Raw genomic sequence first — 18,497 nt, 5'->3', positions numbered from 1 at the left:
GAAGGAATAGGCAGGGCTGGCAGGCAGAGAGAATAGATAGGAGGAGAAATGAGAAAGGGGCAAGATAGAACAAGGAGAGAGGATGATGTCAGGGGCCAGCCAGCCATCCAGGAGTAAGAGTGAAAGTAAGATATACAGAAGAAAAAGAAAAGGCCCAGAGGCAAAAGGTAGTCTGGATAATTTAAGAAAAACTAGCTAGAAACAAACCAAGCTAAGGCCAGGCATTCATAAGAAAAAATAAGCCTCTGTGTGGTTTATTTGGGAGCTGGGTGGCAGGCCCCGCAAAAGAGCCAAAGAGTAAACTACAAACAACATTAATATATTTTTGATGTGATATTTTGCTAATGGTTAAATGAACTATTCTAAGGTAAAGTGCTGTTCATTGAAAGGATCTGTTAATAATTTACATTTGTTATAAAACAGTTACATGTGAATGCTTTTGTCATTATTTGTCATTCGGTTTGAGAATCAATGATTATTTGTTAGATGCCTTTTCTTTAACCAGTGTTATTTTCATTTCATGTTCAGAAATGTGAAAAAGTGATATTTTAGTACCAGCCCAACGATTGTATTTGTTCTTAAGACATAGCATGGAGGTTTATTAATATATTCCTTTGTTCTTCTTTGCCAAAGAACAAACTGCTTTTCTAAAAAGTTGTTCATCACACTAGAATCTCAGAAATGACTTACTCATTACATTTATATTTTGCTCTTTGTCATTTGTTTTAAGTTGTTTTGGCACAGACAATTCATACTCATAATTCATACTCACTATAGAAAGTTATAAAACGCCAATTCCAAAGATAATCTCAGATTAAGTTGACATGGGTTCTCAAGATAGCTGTGCTGCCAGGCACAAAAAAAAGTCAATGATTTTTTAAGTCTATTCAACTATAGTATTCAACCAGGATATAATTTTGGAAATTTGCATCTCCTTGAAAAGGAACTCTTGCCGGGCGTTGGTGGCGCACGTCTTTAATCCCAGCACATGGGGGCAAGAGGCAGGCAGATCTCTGTGAGTTCGAGGCCAGCCTGGTCTACAAGAGCTAGTTCCAGGACAGCCTCCAAAGCCACAGAAAAACCAAAAAAAAAAAAAAAAAAGAACTCTTGAGTGTGGTAACGCACACCTTTCATCCCAGCACTCGAGGCAGAGGCAGACGGATCTCTGAGTTTGAGGCCAGCCTGGTCCACAATTCAAGTTCCAGGACAGCCAAGGCTACACAGGGAAATTGTCTCTAAGAAAGACATGCACAGCCATAGCCAGCACGAGGATGTTTTTATGTCCTTATAGTTCATCTGTGTATCTTTAGAGTATCACATTATGAATTTTAAAATGAGATTTTTTTCTGTTATTAAGAGCTATTTGTATATCCCAATATAAGTACTTTATAATTTGTGAATATTATCTCCCACACTTGGGAGAATATGATTATCTTGCCACGTGTGACTATTTGCAACACAAAGTTTGTGCAACTTGTGCTTGTGTCCTAAGGTACAGTTGTCTAATATGTACATTGCACCTATTGTTGCTGGGCTTAAGGTCACAGCCTGTGTCCCCAACAAACCAGGTTGAGCCGTCCATTCTCAATACACTAACTCAGTCAAATGCATGGTGAAAATTCAGTATGAGCACGTTGAGGACAGTAACCAAAAGATCCGATGACCTCCAAAGTCCAAGAGGGAGTAGAACTCCTCAGTCGGGCCAAGGTGGACTCAGAAAGACAAGTAGAGATCCTTCTCTAACAAGTTTCTTCAGGCTGCCCAGGGCCTTTCTCCCAGGAGTTGCTTGGTTTTGTTGTATTGTTGCCGGAGGAGGCTCTGACTGATTTCTGGGGTTCATTGTTTCAGTAGTCTGGTAATACAAGGCGGGCTGGTTACACTATTTTGACAGGAGTTTTATGCAGTGCGGCCCTTTCCCTTTTAAAGCACTTCCTGGGATATTGCACCTACCACACTTCACTCAGGCCCGGACTTAGTTGTATAGACAAACCTACCAGTTACCTATTATAGGAAAGCCTGGGAAATGTGTTGTTCGGGCTGAAAAGCCCACTCAGCTATAATTTTAGTCTGAACAAGTAGAGTGTATTGCTTCATTTAAAGGCTAAATTTATTTGCTGGCTTTCACCCAAGGGGTGGGGGGTGGGGTTAGCCGAGGGTTTCTATCTACAACACGTCACGTCTGCCAAGAAAAGAAAATCGCCGGTCCCCGAGGACTTGCCAGCTTTTCCTAGGTGTATGACGATAGGCGAGCTCCTCCTTGGAGAAGACAACCGGAAGCTTGGAGGTCCTGGGTATCCCCAAGCTGGGCAGACCACCGCAAAGGACTGCTGGGGCCCCAAGGGGCCGGCTGCCTGCACGCCCAGGGCCGCGCCCACTCGGCTGGACCCACCCCAAGCACAACAGAGCCCAGAGCTTCGCAGTCAGAGGAGCAGCCCTGAGATGTCATTGCCTCAGGAACCCACCCAGGCGGCCCGGGTCGCAGAGCCTCACACCCAGGAGCCAGGCTCGGTGAGCGCCAGGAGGGCGAGAGGGAAGCGGGTCTGCATGGCGCTCCCATGGGCAGGGTAGAGAGGCACCTGCCACAGCCCTTCATCCAGTTGTTGGGCAGAGTACAAAGTTTGGTGCCACTGGGATACCCCGGAGACCTGACATGAAGTAACAATTAGACAGGAAGGACCAGGTCTCTAGTGTCTTGATCCCAGGCCACTGCAGGTTTTCCCGGAAGCCTCTTCAGCGCTGGTAGATGTTAGTAAGGGTTCTGCCTCCTTCCACAAACTCCAGGCGTCTCTTGTGGACTTAGCCTCCCTCTGAAATACTGCTGACAGGCAAGGAGGGGCTTTGGAAGTATGGGGAGGGGGCAGGTGGGAACCCAAGGTGTTCTTAAGCCCTCTACCTTCTCTATGGGTAGAGGGGGGACTGAGGCTGAGGCCAATGCCAGAGAAGCATTAAGAGCCTCGGGCTGTGCCATACTCTATGGCTGCAATAGACTATATCATCCATCCTCTATCTTGATTCACTGTTTATTATCAGGCAAAAGAAAGACATCCCTCAACCGGGAGACCTCTGGTCCTTAGCATGCCTGTAGACCCAGATCCTGGCTAGGGAGCCTGAGGCAGGAATATTCCTGGAGCTTCTGGGAAGCATAGTAAGACCTTAATAATCTTAACAATCAGAAAAGTGGATGAGTAGAGATGTATGTAAGCCAGTAGCAGAGGGTTTGTCTAGCATGGTAAGACTCCTTCCTATACTGGGGCAGGGATGGGGTAGAGGACCCTCAGGGAACTCTCATTTTCCAGGAAAATTCAGGGAACTTGGGTGATATTACCGGCAGAGAGAGAACCCAGACTGCCATGAAGCCTCACTGTTTAATTATCCTAGTACTATGAGGTGTGTATATCTGAATTTTGCTTGTCAAAAAGCTGAGGCTCCACAAGGCTCAGTCCCTTACCTAGGTCACACAGCCAGCTTGTCAGTTCGTAAAATGCAGATTCCATGGACTGATGGGGTAAGGCGATCAAATGATCATTCCAAAGACTGCAAGACTGTACCACCTCAGTTTCTGCTGGAATTTGTTTGGTTGGCCCTCCCTTATCTAAAACCTCCATAGGCCCATTTGGGGGGGAACGAGACTCATTATGGGATGGGAATCCACTCACACTGCATTCTGCCAATTAAGCTTTTCTGGAAGTTGCAATAATGTCCACACCAATGTCAGAAAAAGAATGCACCCAGCCTTGAGAGTGGTTTTTCTCCTGGGGTAGGAAGCATGTGTGAAGGGTGTGATAAACCTTATCTGGGAAGACCTTCCCTTCCATGCAGCCTGCCTGTGGTGCCTACAAGATACTGCTCGGAGTCCTAGCTCCTTTCCATCTTGCTTCTGTCCCCAGGCAAAAGATGAAAAAATGATTCCTAGCATTATTTGAACATAGAGCACTTTACAGTGTCCTCCAGGCCATTGATTGTTTTAAAAACATATTAGCACCTACTGTATGCCTAGGTACTAGAGGCACCAGAGCGACTGAGAAAGTTTATGCTCTCAGTTTATATGGTGATGGAATAAAGTAGGAATAGCTGAGAGTTTACCAGGCAGTCTGGGCAATTCAGGACCTGAGTTGTCAGGGAATGCCTCTGAGGAAGGAATATTTAAGCACCTGAATGGCAAGCAATCAACTCTTGAAAGACACAGAAGAACCTTCTAGAGAAAACAAAAAGAAATACAAAGACCAGAGGAAGCAACAATCTCAAAGGTTTTGAACAATAGGAAACTCCACCAAGAAAGCTATTTCAAGTGAGGGAGTGGGAGCAGAGTGGGCTCGTGAAGGCCATTTCGAGGACTTGGGTTTGATTAGACCGTAAAGACTGACAAGTTATTGGTTTTAAGCAGAGAGCAGACTTAGTCTGATTTATGTTATTCAAAGGGTACTGGCCGCTGCAGGGGGAGTGGACTAGCAGCCTAAGTGTGGCAGGGGAATTGGAAAACAGAGGAACCAAGGATGACCAAGGTTGTGGTCTGAGCCACTGAGCAGATATCAGTGTTATTTAAAGCCATGTGGCGAATGGGGTTTGGAGCTGGTTTCCACAGTGGGATAACGGGAAGGAGCTGCATTTAGACCACTTGGGGCTGTGAGATGGCAATCAAATGTTTATGACTTGGCTGGATAGCTGAGGGACTGTGGTATTCCATGTTCCAGGCTCTTAGACTATTTTGTGATACTACCCAGTTGATAAACAGTCTTTCCAAAAAAAGGGTGTAAGTGGGGTTTGCTGGTTATCTATGGTGTACACAATCCCATCACAGCTGAGGCCAGAGGCTCAACAAATGGCTTGCAAAAGTCACAAACATTGGACAGCTGAGCGGGTAAAGGTACCTGCCACCAAGCCTGATGACCTGAGTTTGATACCGAGGGTCCCCATGGTAGAAAGAGAGAATACATTGTGACCTCCACATGTGTGCTGTGGAACATGCACACCCCCGCCCCCCACAAGTAAATATCAAATAAATCCAAACATTGAACAATCGATTCTCAGAGTCACTGTTTTGTTCAGTCATCACAACAACCTTGTGAACTTGGCAGGGTGATCGAACCTGATAGATGAGGAAAACACAGCCTAGAAACATAAATGGATTGATTCAAGATCATACAGGGACCCACAGCTCCCTCCGATTACTGACTCAGTGCAGAAAGCAGCTGTGACAGGAAGCATTGGGGCAGAATGCAAAGAAGAACTTCCCCCTGGAATGATGGTTTAGAGGTCGTGGTTTAGAATTCTGTTTTGTTTTTTTTTTTTTTTATTCTCTCTCACTTCCCCATAGGGTAATCTGGGGTCAAAATGAGGCAGAGATTGCTGAGGAGTCCTCAAGCCATCAGGAAATACAGGATTTTTACAAAAGTTACTTGGGCATGGGGAGCTATTTTGTGCCTCTAGGAATAGGGGTTAGTTCCTGTGTCTCTCCCAGGAAAACAGAGCCAATCGCCTCTCAGTCTGTACGAAGGTGTGCTATGGCATTGGTGGGGTCCCCAACCAGGTTGCCTCCAGCGCCTCAGCCTTCTACCTGCAGATCTTCCTACTTGATGTGGCCCAGGTAAGCATGGGCAGCAGCCCAGGGACCCTGGTCGTTCTACCTCCTCTCCACCCATGCTGCCTCTTTAGTTTTGGTAGAAGCCCTTTGACCCAACTTTGATGACAACATTAAAAATACCATGGAGGGAAATCTCTTCAGAAATAATCATCACATTCTGCTTGTACTAGGAAAATGACAAAATAGCCAGGTGTGGTGACAGACACTTGTAATCCCAGCATTCCAGTAGAGAGGCAGTGACAGGAGAATCAGGAGTTTGAGGCCAGCCTTGGCTACATGAGATCCTGTCGCAAAACAAGATGGGGATGGATCAACAGGTAGAGCATTTCTGTAGTCTTAGGTTTACTATTGCTCTGAAGAGACACCGTGACCATGGCAACTCTTTTTTTTTATTTTATTCATTTTACATACCAACCACAGTTTCCCCTCCCTCCCCTAGCCACAGCAAGTCTTTTTGTTTTGTTTTGTTTTGTTTGTTTGTTTTTCGAAACAGATTTCTCCATGTAACAGTCCTGATTGTCCTGTAACTCACTTTGTAGACCAGGCTGGCCTCAAACTCATGAAGATCCTCCTGCTTCTGCTTCCCAAGTGCTGGGATTAAAGACTTGTGCCACCACTGCCCGGCCACAGCAAGTCTTATAAAGGAGACATTTAACTGTGGGGCCTAGCTTATAGTTTAGAGGTTCAGCCCATTATGGCAGGGAGCATGATACAGGCAGGCATGGTGCTGGAGAAATAACCCAGTGTCCTATTTTGCAAGCAATATGAAGTCAACTGACTTGCTGGGCAGTATCCTGAGTATAGGAAACCTCAAAGCCTACCCCCACAGTGACACACTTCCTCCAACAAAGCCACACCTCCCAATAGTGCCCTTCCCTGTGAAAGAAGGAGCAAGCCACAGCACAAATTACCTCCTAAGTGTCTTAACAGAGAAGAGAGCAATTTCCTGTCTTTCCCTGCTTATATCCTGTTTCTACCCAGCTATGTCACTTCCTGTCTATCTGTAGACCTCTTTGGCTAGCTAGTGGCAAGCTCCATTCTCTAATCCCCAGACAGGCTTTATTTGTGAAAGATATCGCCACATTATGGGGCCAATTACATTCAAACCACCACACCTAGCATGCATGAAATGGGTGTGGTGGTACAATCCTAGAATCCCAATAGTAGAGATGGGGTTGGGAGTTCAAGGTCATCCTTGACTACATACTGAGCTTGAGACAAGAAACTATCTCATTGGTTCTCAATCTTCCTAATGCTGCAACCTTTTAATACAGTTCCTCATTTATGGGGACCCCCCCCCACCATAAAATTACTTTGGTGCTATTTCATAACTGTAATTTTGCTACATTTATGAATCATAATGTAAATATTGGACATGTAATTCCCCCCACCCGTGGGATCTCAACCCAGAGGTTGAGAACCACTGCCCTATCTCAAAAACAAAAGACAAACAAATAAATAGTTACAGAGTGCCTCTGTACATCTGTCAGCATTAGCTTTCTCCTCACTGGCTCTGATGTCCCTCAGAGCTTTCTGGAATCATGTCCTGGGCAGGAACATGATTTCTACCTTGGCTCTAGCCCCAGATGAGTTCCCCAGATCTCCCTTCCCACAGGCATGCAAGCCTGACGGTAGCCTCTGATTTTCTGGGTCCCTGGCTGTAGCCTCTTGATGGTTTCAGATTCCGGCTGCCCAGGTGTCACTTGCCTTGTTCGGAGGGAAGGTGTCTGGGGCAATTGCAGACCCTGTGGCTGGCTTCTTCATCAACAAGAGCAGAAGGGCAAGAGCTGGACGGCTAATGCCTTGGTGAGAATTCCTTGGTGCTTGGACCATGCTGTCCCCTTGGCTGTGTGTCACTGTCACGGCCTATTTATTAGTTGATACCTGTGGATGGTTAGGAGGCAGGCCTGTACAGTGCAGATGAGCTAGAGCAGGGACATGGCGAGGGATTGTCTGTCCCTCATCATTGGGCCCAGGACTGAACAAGCTTCCAGGGCTTCCAGCTCTGTCTGTGGCTCATGTGGTGGGACTAGGCTGGAAGGCTCTAGGGGAATGAAACGTGCCCGTGCTCCAACTTAATGCCTTCCAGGTACTAGCCAAATGCTCTATCACTAAGTGAACCCCCAGTTCTCCAGTGTTCTGAATACAGGGGGCCCTGGCCAGAGTCCCAATAGTGAATGTCCCTCCTTTTGTTATCATTGCTTCCCCCTGTCTCCGTGACCCCCTGAGAGTCCCAGCTCCAGAGTGACCCTTCTGGGACAGAGACAGGGTGAGGTTGTCCCTGCTGGGTCCTTGGTGCTTCCATGTTGGAGGCACAGTACCTCAGCTGCGCTTCTACAGGGCGCTGGGCTGCATGCCCTTAATTGCACTGGCCTACTTCTTCCTGTGGTTCCTGCCCCCGTTCATCAGCCTTCGTGGGCTCTGGTATATCACCTTCTATTGCCTGTTCCAGGCCCTGGCTACGGTAAGTGTGTGACCTCCCCTCCGAGCCCTCCTAGGCCTGCTTCTAGTGAGCCCCACTGTCAGATATGATTTCTATTTAGAGTAAGGCTGTTGCAGGTCTGGACTCGCTGCTCAGGCCTTGCTTCAGAGCCCTTAGCTTTGAGAGTTAGATGATTTGGCCTTTTAGGAACCTGGATGGGACAGGGTGGCTGCTGGCTTTTGTATAGCTAAGTGGCAGGGGAAGGAGACACAGACCTGGAGTAACAGCGTGGATGGTGGAGGCCATCCTAAGCTCGGAGGGGCCATCCCAGTTCTTCCAGGTACCCTACACGGCCCTCACTATGATACTCACCCCCAGCCCTAGGGAGCGAGACTCTGCCACTGCATACCGTGAGTACAGTTCTGTGTTCGGGCTGGAGGCTGTTGTCCTTCAGATCCTTCCATGTCACCTTGTAAATGCTCTGTCTCCAGGGATGACCATGGAGATGGCAGGGACATTGATGGGAGCCACTGTCCATGGGCTCATTGTATCCAGTGCCCATGGGTCTCGGAGGTGTGAGGATCCTGGGCTTTCTGGGAGTACTGCTGTCTCCCCAGATGTAGTAAGTGTCTGAGGTATCCAGGACCCCCTTCGTGGGGTCAGCTCCTTCCTTCAGGAATATTCTTCTGTTGTTTCTCCCTCTTGGGTCAAAATGCCCATCCTTTCCCTACCTCTCTAACTGAACTCACAAGCCCCAATGCCTATCAGGTTCTCCACTGAGCCTGTCAGGAGGGAAGAAAAGAGAAGGAAGGAAAGAAGGAAGGGAAGAGAACAGGGAACAGGAAGGAACATAGGAACGAAAGAAGGAACAGAGGAAGGAAGAAAAGGAGGAAGAGAGAGAGAGAGAGAGAGAGAGAGAGAGAGAGAGAGAGAGAGAGAGAGCATGCATGAGGTACTAAACAGATTCAATCACCAGGCATGGCCAAAACCAACCAAATAGCAACAGCAAAAACACAAGAGAGGCATAGTGCATGGTGATGCACATGGGAGATGGAAACAGGAGGAGCTAGCTTTGGTTATACAGTCAGTTTAAAGCCAGCCTGAGCTTTATGAAACCGGTCTAGAAAAATCCAAAACACTCTGTGTGTGATTCTTGGGGTGGGGGTGGGGGGAGTAACAAACCGCTAACAGACAAGAACAACAACAATAGAAAATGCAGAGATCGGGTTACAGCTCAGTTGGTAGTATTTGCCTAGCAAATTTGAAGCCCTTCAGCACCTTCTAAGCCAAATGATGGCTCTCAGCTGTAATCCCAGCACCCAGGAGATGGAGGCAGGAAGATTCCAAGTGCAAGATCGTCCTTGGCTACATAGTGAATTTTAGGTCAGTGTGGGCAACACAAAGACCTTGCCTCAAAAAAAAAAAAAAAAAAAATTCACATACAAAATTACCAACAATTTCAGGACAACGAAAGCAGAGCACAGTGCTCTTTCAAGGCATGGAGCTCGTCTGGGAAAGCCATTCTGTACTCCATTCCTTCCCTTCCCAGAAGTGCCCTCTGTCCTCATTGGCTGTCACCCCCATGCATCTCTTTACCTGCATTTTTATTTTCTCTGTATTTCATCTGGGTCACCATCCATCACACTATTAACTGCCCATGGATTTGTACACCCCTACCCACTGCCCAGCCTTACTGTGGATGAGGGGCCACTCACTTATCATTGTAACCTCAGGATCTAGGACACAGAAGTTAGCAGCAGTGCCTACTTGCTGACTAAGATGGGACATTAAGCACGCTGACCTCTGGTAGCACGGATGTTCCCTTCCATAGGGGTGGCAAAGAGTCATCAGATAAGATGGCCTGTACCCGGCTCTTAGGCCTAACTCTGAGCAAACTGGAGGAACAGAAGCCAGCGTCTTTGGGCTTGGGATGATGATCTTTCCACTGGCATAGAGGTACCTCTGCTTTCCTCCATGGGCTGCAAACATTACCCTCAGTACAATTCTATCCTGCCCCACACAGGCTCGCCTCTACTGCATTGCAGCTGCTGTGGTTGCCTTGACTTACCCTGTGTGTGGTGGTTTGCTGTGCCTAGGAGTAAAGGAGCGGCCAGGTATGGGGGTGCAGTGAGGGCATGAGAGGCAGAAGCTGGGAGCAGGACTCCTCCTGGGGTGAGTTTTTGAACTCTGCTGGTCCAGGTATCACCTTCCTGTTTTTCAGACACTTCTGCCCCAGCCTCAGGTACAGGCCTGAGCTTCTTCACGGGGCTAGCTGTCACTTCCCGGCACCCACCCTACTTGAATCTGGTGGTCTCCTTCTTGTTCATCTCAGCTGCCGTCCAGGTATCGCTGGCAAAGTGATCTTTGATTTGCCCTGGCTGTGCTAATTGTAAACAGGCATTTGAAATAGGGTCTTAGGTAGCACAGGTGGGCCTGGAACTTGCTATGTAGCTTATTCTGGTCATCAGCTTGATTCTCTTGACTCCATACAAGTGCTGCGGTTACAAGCATCCATCATCGTGCCCAGCTTAGGTTTCAGTTTTGTTTTTTTTTTTGGTTTATTGTTATTATTATTATTATTATTATTATTATTATTATTATTATTGGTTTTTCGAGACAGGATTTCTCTGTGTAGCTTTGGAGCCTATCCTGGCACTCGCTCTGGAGACCAGGGTGGCCTCGAACTCACAGAGATCCACCTGCCTCTGCCTCCCGAGTGCTGGGATTAAAGGCGTGAGCCACCAACGCCCGGCTTAAGTTTCAGTTTTATGGGGGAATGACACATGGTTGAAAGAGGTACTGGGAGGAAAAACCTGGGTGTGGCTGGTGTGATTGGGGTTCCCAGGGAGTTGATGATGTCTGGGAGGACATCCTCTCCTATTACCTGAAGTCTAGTCGAGTCCACCTGATCTTTTTTTTTTGGTTTTGTTTTTTGTTTTCTTTTTGTTTGTTTGTTTTTTGAGACAGGGTTTCTCTGTGTAGCTTTGGAGCCTATCCTGGCACTTGCTCTGGAGACCAGGCTGGCCTCAAACTCACAGAGATCTGCCTGCTTCTGCCTCCCGAGTGCTGGGATTAAAGGCGTGCGCCACCAACGCCCGGCCCACCTGATCTTAACTATGCAAACGGGGATGGTGCTCATATCTATGGTGACGGGGAATCCTTCGAGTCCAAGGACTCAGTGAATAAGCCTTACTGGAGACCTTCCCCTTACATGTGACTTCTGAATTCCTGCCAATTCCTGCATATGACCATTTCCTATTCATCTCCTCAGGTGGAACAAAGCTACCTGGTCCTGTTCTGTACACATGCCTCCCGGCTCCAAGATCATGTCCAGAACTTGGTGCTAACCATCCTGGTAAGGGGACCAAGGAGATGGACTCTTGGGTCCTGAAGGAGAACCCCTCTGGCCAGAGTTCTAATGGCCACATTTGGTTTCATTCTCATTCCAGAGGGTGGTGCTTGGGGAGTCAGACTCAATGTTAATAGCTACTGGTTCAAACCAAACAGTCTGAGGTTGGGTGTCCTGCCTAAAAGCAAGGGCTCTGAGGTCTGGGGGGAAGGTGTGGACCTCAGGGCCTGGTGGGATGATGCTGTCTGCTCACAGATCTCAGCTGTGCTGAGCACCCCACTGTGGGAGTGGGTTCTCCAGCGGTTTGGGAAGAGGACATCCGCGTTTGGGATCTGTGTGAGTGAAGCAAAAAGCAAGGTTGGGGGTGGCTAAGGAAGTAACCACAGAACCTGAGCTCAGCAGGGTTTAGATCTGGGTTCCCTTGGGTCTGCTGGGCCTAGCACAGGACCAGATGCAGGGCTTATCATGCATAATAAAGGCTGAGCCTGTAAACGAGGAAACAAGCCAGGGAAATAGTGGAGGATCAACTCACAGGTCTTTCTCCCCAGGTGATGGTTCCCTTTTCTATCTTACTGGCTGCTGTGCCCTCAGCGCCTGTGGCCTATGTTGTGGCGTTTGTCTCTGGTGTGAGCATTGCTGTGTCCCTGCTGCTACCCTGGTAGGCTGGATGAAGGGATGAGGGATTGGGAACCTCATATCCTCCCACAAGGGAGTCCTCTCTTCCTCCTGCTGTCCTACTCCCTGTGTGGGGTCACTGGTTCCTTCCTTGGAGCTTTCCTAAAAAGCAGTCAACAACAGAACAGGGAAGCAGACATCCCATTGGACGCTGTGGGGTTGGTTCTAAGCAGAGGTCTTCAACCTAGTCTCTGCCCTCCTGAGAGCTTGCAGAGGGCTGACTCCATGCACCTGCCTGTAGGTCCATGTTGCCAGATGTGGTGGATGACTTCCAGTTGCAGCACCAGTATGGCCCTGGCGTGGAGACCATCTTCTACTCATCCTACGTCTTCTTCACCAAGCTCTCAGGGGCAGGCGCCCTGGGCATCTCCACCCTCAGTTTGGAGTCAGTCCTAGGGCTGGGGTATACCACAAACACAAAAGACTAGGGGGGTGGGAAGAGGAAGCAGAACCCCTGCCCTAAAGGTCACCCAAGAGTCTGGAGTGCATGCTCCACTCTATGGAGAGTGGGGGACCCCATCATCAGGACTAAGGGGCTCCAAACTCCTCTCTGGCCCATCACATAATCTGGCTAGAAGTCAGTTTTCAGGAGAGGTTGGGGGTGACATGTCTGTGACTTCTGCACCCAAGGAGTTCAGCTCAGTAGAGCTGATGGAAAGAAGGGGTGGTGTTTCTCCAGGTTCGCAGGGTATGAGGCAGGGGCCTGCCAGCAAGCAGAAGAAGTGGTGGTCACCCTCAAGGTCCTCATTGGTGCTGTGCCCACCTGTATGATCCTTATTGGTCTGTGCATCCTCATGGTTGGCCCTACTCCCAAGATGCCAAGCCCGGACACCTCCTCCCAGCAAAGCCTTCGGAGGTGGGCAGTGCTTATGCACGGGCACACATGGACAGGGTTACCAGACACACACACACACACACACACACACACACACACACACACACCCTGGTACCTAACAGCTAACACCAGCCAAGCCATTGGATTTCAGGCTGCTTGCCTTAGCTTCAGTGACACTTGGCTCCTAGATTTCCTTCTATCTCTAGTCTTCAGTCTTCTCTTGTGGACAACCTGGTAGACGGGGGATGTGGGAGGTCCCTAGATCTCCCTTGCACCCCTCTACTTGTGTGACCTAGAACACCTCACACCTGGTGACCCAGGTTACCTTCCGCCCTGTACTTCCGTCAAGTCCCACATCCAGGCACATCACTGATTACACAGCTATACTCACTGTCCCAGCAGCACGTTAGCCAGGTAGGTGCAGGAAGCCTTCAGGTGACCTCATCCTCTCCTCCCTACACTCCTCCTTCTGGATCTCTGGCAGTGGAATCATTGCCCCAGTGCCTAAGCCTGGGAGCTTCCTGCTCTCTGCCCTCATGGCTGCTGAGAGGCTGCCTGGGCTTGTCGTTCCCCTACCATGCATCCACTACATGGGGGTGTGTGTACCGGCTTCCCTAGGAGAGTGCAGGAATCTTGCTTCTAGGGATATATTACATTAACCCTATCTCAGGAGCTCCGCATAGGGCCCAAGGCCAAATAGGCTCCTATTGGGAAGTGTGTGCTTCCACATCAACACACATCTGGCCCACAGATGTTCCTACTTATGAATACACAAGTTGGTGTCCATCTCTACACAAGACACACATGGTGCTATTACCAGCAGCCCCTCACTTCTCACAGCTGATAACATCAGCCTTTAGGAAAAGGGCCCAGAGATCATGCTGTCCACTCTAACAATGCCTAGAGGCTGGGGACTTGCCTGATGTGACAGGGAGGAACTGGGCTGTGGCTTTGGTGGGCCCATGAGTGGAGAGTTGCTGGAACACTGAAGCTTCTGTGGCACTCTGTGACAGGGTGGAGACCCTCATCTCACCTCTCCCTTTCTCCTTGGCTTCTTCTCTTCCCTCAGGAGAACTAGCTACAGCCTTGCCTGAATGTGAAGGGGACTTCTGTGAAGCCGGAAAAGCAGAAGCCTGCATTTTCTGGAACTCTGTCCAACCCCGGAGCATACCCTACCAATTTAGCACACAGCATTTCCTCTTGCAAATGGAGATTTTAGTGACATCCCCTGAAGGTGCTGGCACAGGCTCCAGGGACCCTACTCAACACCTCCCTACCTGTTGGCCCTGGACATTTCAGACTGGTAGCCAGCCTACTCCGCCTTCAAGAAACCTCAGACTCTGAAAGCATCCTTCAAAACTATTTCTGGCATCATGAAGCTCCAGTCTGTACACTCCTTTTGCTAGACAGCTGAGCTCCACACATAGGAAAACAGACAAAGACCTGGTTTACACAGAGTCTCCAGTGGACACCTGCTGAGATCGCAGAAAAGCTGGGACATATAGTGTGAATGGACAAACTGAGGGCACATGACATTTTGCAGGCTAAGCAGACCCACCCTGGTACACAGGTGTTTGTCCAGCATTTTGCTCTGTTCACATGAGTGGAGGTCACTGCTTCCATCAGTAGTCGGAGGATGACACAAAACCATCAGAGGCCAGTCACTTTTACAAATAAATACAAATATGTTTTCTGAAATTTTATGTTATAGCAGCATGTAATAGGAGCTTCAGTTTTCTAAGGACTGTGTCTTTGGGGGAAGAAAGACTCACTGGGGTTTATATTTTTTTTTCCGAAAACAGATTTATCCAAGTGTGGTGATGCACACAGGTGATCCTGGCACCAGGGAGGTAGAAACAGGAGAATCAAGAGTTCAAGGCCAGACTCAGCTACATAATGAGTTTGAGGCCAACCTGGGCTACATGAGAACTTGTCTTAAACAACAACAAAGTAACAAATAAAGGGCTAGAGAGATGGCTCAGTGGTTAAGAGCATTTGCTGCTCTTGCACAGGGTCAAGATTTGGTTCTGAGCACCCACACTAGGCAGCTTATAACCACCTAGAGGCTCAGATACCCTCTGCTGGTCACTGCTGGCACATGCATTCATGTGGTGCACATGTACACTAAGGCATAAACACATATGCATAAAAGAAATCTTTAGCTGGGTAGTAATGGTACACAGCTTTGATTCCAGCACTTGGGAGACAGAAGCAGATGGATCTACAGGTTCCAGGCCAGCCTGGTCTACACAGTGAGTTCTAGGACAGCCAGGACTACATAGAGAAACCCTTTCTTGAAATACCAAATTAAGAAAAAAAGGAAGGAAAAGAAAGAAGGAAGGAAGGAAAGCAATCTTTAGAAACAACAAATAAGACAAGCACTTATGGTGGGTTGTAAAAACAATGTACAAACTCCTTTCTCCCCTTCTGTGTGCTGGAGATGGTTCTGTCATACTGCACTGTCTACTATGGAGGCTAAAGCCAAGTTTCATGGATTCAGGAGTGGCAGGTAAGGAGGAGATAGGAATGGTAAGAGGTGGGAAGAGCAATAAGAGAAGCAAGTTGTTTTGTTGTAGGTTGAGGGCAGTGGTACCCCAGTCTATGTAATACATGGCTGGGGTAAGAGCCAAACTCAGTGGCTTCCCCTCAGGGGAATCCAGCATGGGATGGCCAGCTTTCCACAGTCACAGTTTACTCACCCTGCAGGAAATAAGCTCTTTAACTTGTGTTTGCTTGTAAGATAAGGTTTCATGTTGTTCTGGCAGGCCCCGAACTGATCCTGCTGCCTCTACCTATCAAGTGCCAGGGTTACAGGTATGGATCACCACATCTGGCAAAACTGTTTTAAAAATCCTTAGTTTAGAATAGAGGTGTGTTGCGCAAGCTAGCTCAACTCCTGGGCTCAAGCAATCCTTCTCTCTCAGCTGACTGAATAGTCATTTCTTGTTTGAACAAATACCTTATGTACACCTCAGGATGGATATGTCAATCAAATCAATAATGCCTGACAAAGCTCCAGACTATATGGTTAATACTGATTGCCAACTTGGTAGGTTTTAGAATTATATGGGAGATAATTATTGTGACTAGGTTAACTCAGGTGGGAAGACCTTCTCTCTGTAGGTGATACCTGGGGTCCCAAGCTGAAGGAACAGGAGAGAGGAGAGCTCTTGTGCCTCCTGACTTCGGATGCAAAGTGATTGGCTGTTCAAGCTCCTGTTGCCATGACTATCCAACTCTGGGTCCCTGAGCCAGAATAAACCCTTCCTCCTTTTTTTTTTTTTTTTTTTTTTTGTCCGAGACAGGGTTTCTCTGCAGCCCCAGCTGTCCAGGAACTCACTCTGCAGACCCGGCTGGCCTTGAACACACAGACATCTGCCTGCCTCTGTTCCTGAGTGCTGGAATTAAAGGGGTGCACTACCTTGCCTGACCAACCCTTCCTTCCTTAAGTGTCTTTTATCAGGGTATTTTAGCATAGTAACAAGACAATCGACTACTACATTGAGGAAGCCCTCAATTCAAGTTAACTAATGCTGAACACTGCACTTCAGAACTTTAATCTTCCTTGGCTCTGACCAGCTCTGACCAGACTTCCCTCTTTACTTCTGCTTCAAAGCTCCTTAACCTTCTCTTCCTTCCCAGGACAGTGTGACCTCATTTACCACTGCCACCCATATGCTGCTGCAGACTCCACCCCAAACCCAGTGCTCTCTTCTGAGCTCCAGAGCCCCAGACTGAATCACCCAACCCAGTGCTTTTCAGGCATTCCCAACATCATGCATCCAAACAGAACTCATCACCTTCCCGCCATAGAAGAGACGTTTAATAAAAACTAAATGCATCCATAATAGAAGTACTTAGAAGACCAAGAACAAAAAAGAAACTTCTTCCTGAAAGAGATATCTGCCAAAATCCTCCAGCAAATATCGTTCTTTCTATGTATGAAACAGGACTTTGCCATATAGTTCAAGTTGGCTTCAAATTCACCAGTGTTGGCTTAGCTTACTAAATACTGAGATCCCAGACATATGCCCTGCTTGACAGATTGTGTGTGTGTGTGTGTGTGTGTGTGTTATTTTGTTTGTTTGTTTTCCAGGTAAGGATTGAATATAAAGCCTTAGTTATAACTAGATGAGCAATGAATATATACAGCCTCTGAACTATATCCTAGCCCAACATTCTTTACAGAAAACAAAACAACCCTTATATTCATATGGAAGCACAGGAAAATACTAGGACCTACATCAATCTTGAGCAAAAAAAGAAGAAAGCATTATAAAGCCTGGCCTCAAAATAATTTGTTGTAACCCAACAGTGTCACAGTAAGAGCCATTTCTGGGGAAAAGACCACAAAGAGACTTCTCAAATATTTGCATATGGAGATATTTACAAAAGTATCCAAAAACAAAAACAATAACAATAACAAAAAGTATCCAAAGCAATATTTCAAAAATAATTTTTGAAATTATTTTTTTCATAATTTCAAAAATAAAGTCAGAAAACAACCAAACGCCCCTGCCAGCCATGCTGTAAATTGTGCCAAGTCCACAGTAAAAATAACACACACATAAGAGGATACATCTTAGCAATAATACTGGGTACAGGCTGGGAGATGACTTAGTGGTAACGGGCGTCTGTGTAAGCGTTAGGACTCAGACTCTTAGCATCCAGGTAAAAACCTGGGACAGCATGACAGTGCTCATCTGTGACCCCAGTGCTTGGGTGGGGTGGGGAGGAAAACAGAAGATTCAAGAGCCCAAAGGCCTGCAAGTCTAGCCAAAATGGTGAGCTCCCCATTCAGTGAGAGAGACAGTCTCAGGAAACAAAGGTGGAGGGGCAGGAGCAATGGCTCAGTCAGAAGAACACCACTGCTTCTAAGCATAAGACTCTGAGTTTGATTCCCAGAAAAAAATCAACAAGCTTCTCTAAAGCCAGCAAGAACTGGACTGGCTTCTATTGTTCCAATGATTGTCTTAACAGCAGTGACCAAGGAAATATCTGTGTGAGAGTTGTCATTCGTTGGAATCAGATTTGTTATACAGAAACAATTTACATTCTGCACTGTGTCCACCACAGGAAGAAATACAAAGATGACAACTGTGCATATGTGAATACAGACCACTTCTCTACAACAGTGATCCTCAAAGACTGTACCATCAAAACATTCCATACAGTCTCAATCGCTTTTTGAGAGTTCACTGAACTTGTTCTGAGTATTCCGCCCTGAGAAATGGTGATTATAAAGTACATCTTGAGGCATTCACTTTGATCTTACTCAGGTTCCCTTAGTCCCTCTCTTTAGGATTGGTAATAGCAGTGATTTCATCACACCACAGACACTTCCTGTGCAGATGGAGCCAGGCCCCAGACTCCCCTCGGCCACCACTCTCCAGGCCACTGATTACAGACAAGTGGCCTTCCCGTCCATTATCCCAGCAGTTGTCTAATGCATCTGAACCACAAAATAGGCCTTTGCCCTCTCCTAGCCCAGTTCCATCATCATGAACTGCAACAGACAGACAGGAGTCCCCAAAGGCACAAGATAGTTCTCTCCGGGTAATTTTAAAGGCAAAGGGGGGGGGAGGTAATGTGTTAATGGAGCCTCGATGGTTGAAACAATGTATCTGCAAATGTG

General features: G+C 47.5%; 1 protein-coding gene across 1 annotated transcript; it reads left to right on the top strand.

Annotated features, from left to right (window-relative positions):
- Nucleotides 1-2,245: 2,245 nt before the first annotated feature.
- Mfsd2b (major facilitator superfamily domain containing 2B) lies at nucleotides 2,246-16,698 on the top strand. Its single transcript, XM_035447635.1, has 15 exons — nucleotides 2,246-2,508; nucleotides 5,459-5,584; nucleotides 7,263-7,387; nucleotides 7,922-8,045; nucleotides 8,335-8,413; nucleotides 8,495-8,625; nucleotides 10,027-10,117; nucleotides 10,225-10,346; nucleotides 11,275-11,358; nucleotides 11,608-11,688; nucleotides 11,901-12,010; nucleotides 12,269-12,412; nucleotides 12,707-12,883; nucleotides 13,876-14,096; nucleotides 16,505-16,698. The coding sequence occupies exons 1-15, from the start codon at nucleotides 2,440-2,442 to the stop codon at nucleotides 16,696-16,698; spliced, it is 1,878 nt and encodes a 625-aa protein (XP_035303526.1). The 5' UTR covers nucleotides 2,246-2,439.
- Nucleotides 16,699-18,497: the final 1,799 nt, after the last annotated feature.

This window comes from Cricetulus griseus, chromosome 7 (assembly GCF_003668045.3).
Source record: "Cricetulus griseus strain 17A/GY chromosome 7, alternate assembly CriGri-PICRH-1.0, whole genome shotgun sequence".
In the NCBI taxonomy this organism is placed as follows: domain Eukaryota; kingdom Metazoa; phylum Chordata; class Mammalia; order Rodentia; family Cricetidae; genus Cricetulus; species Cricetulus griseus.
The sequence above is the reverse complement of the archived record's forward strand: the minus strand, read 5'-3'. Positions and strand labels throughout refer to the sequence as shown.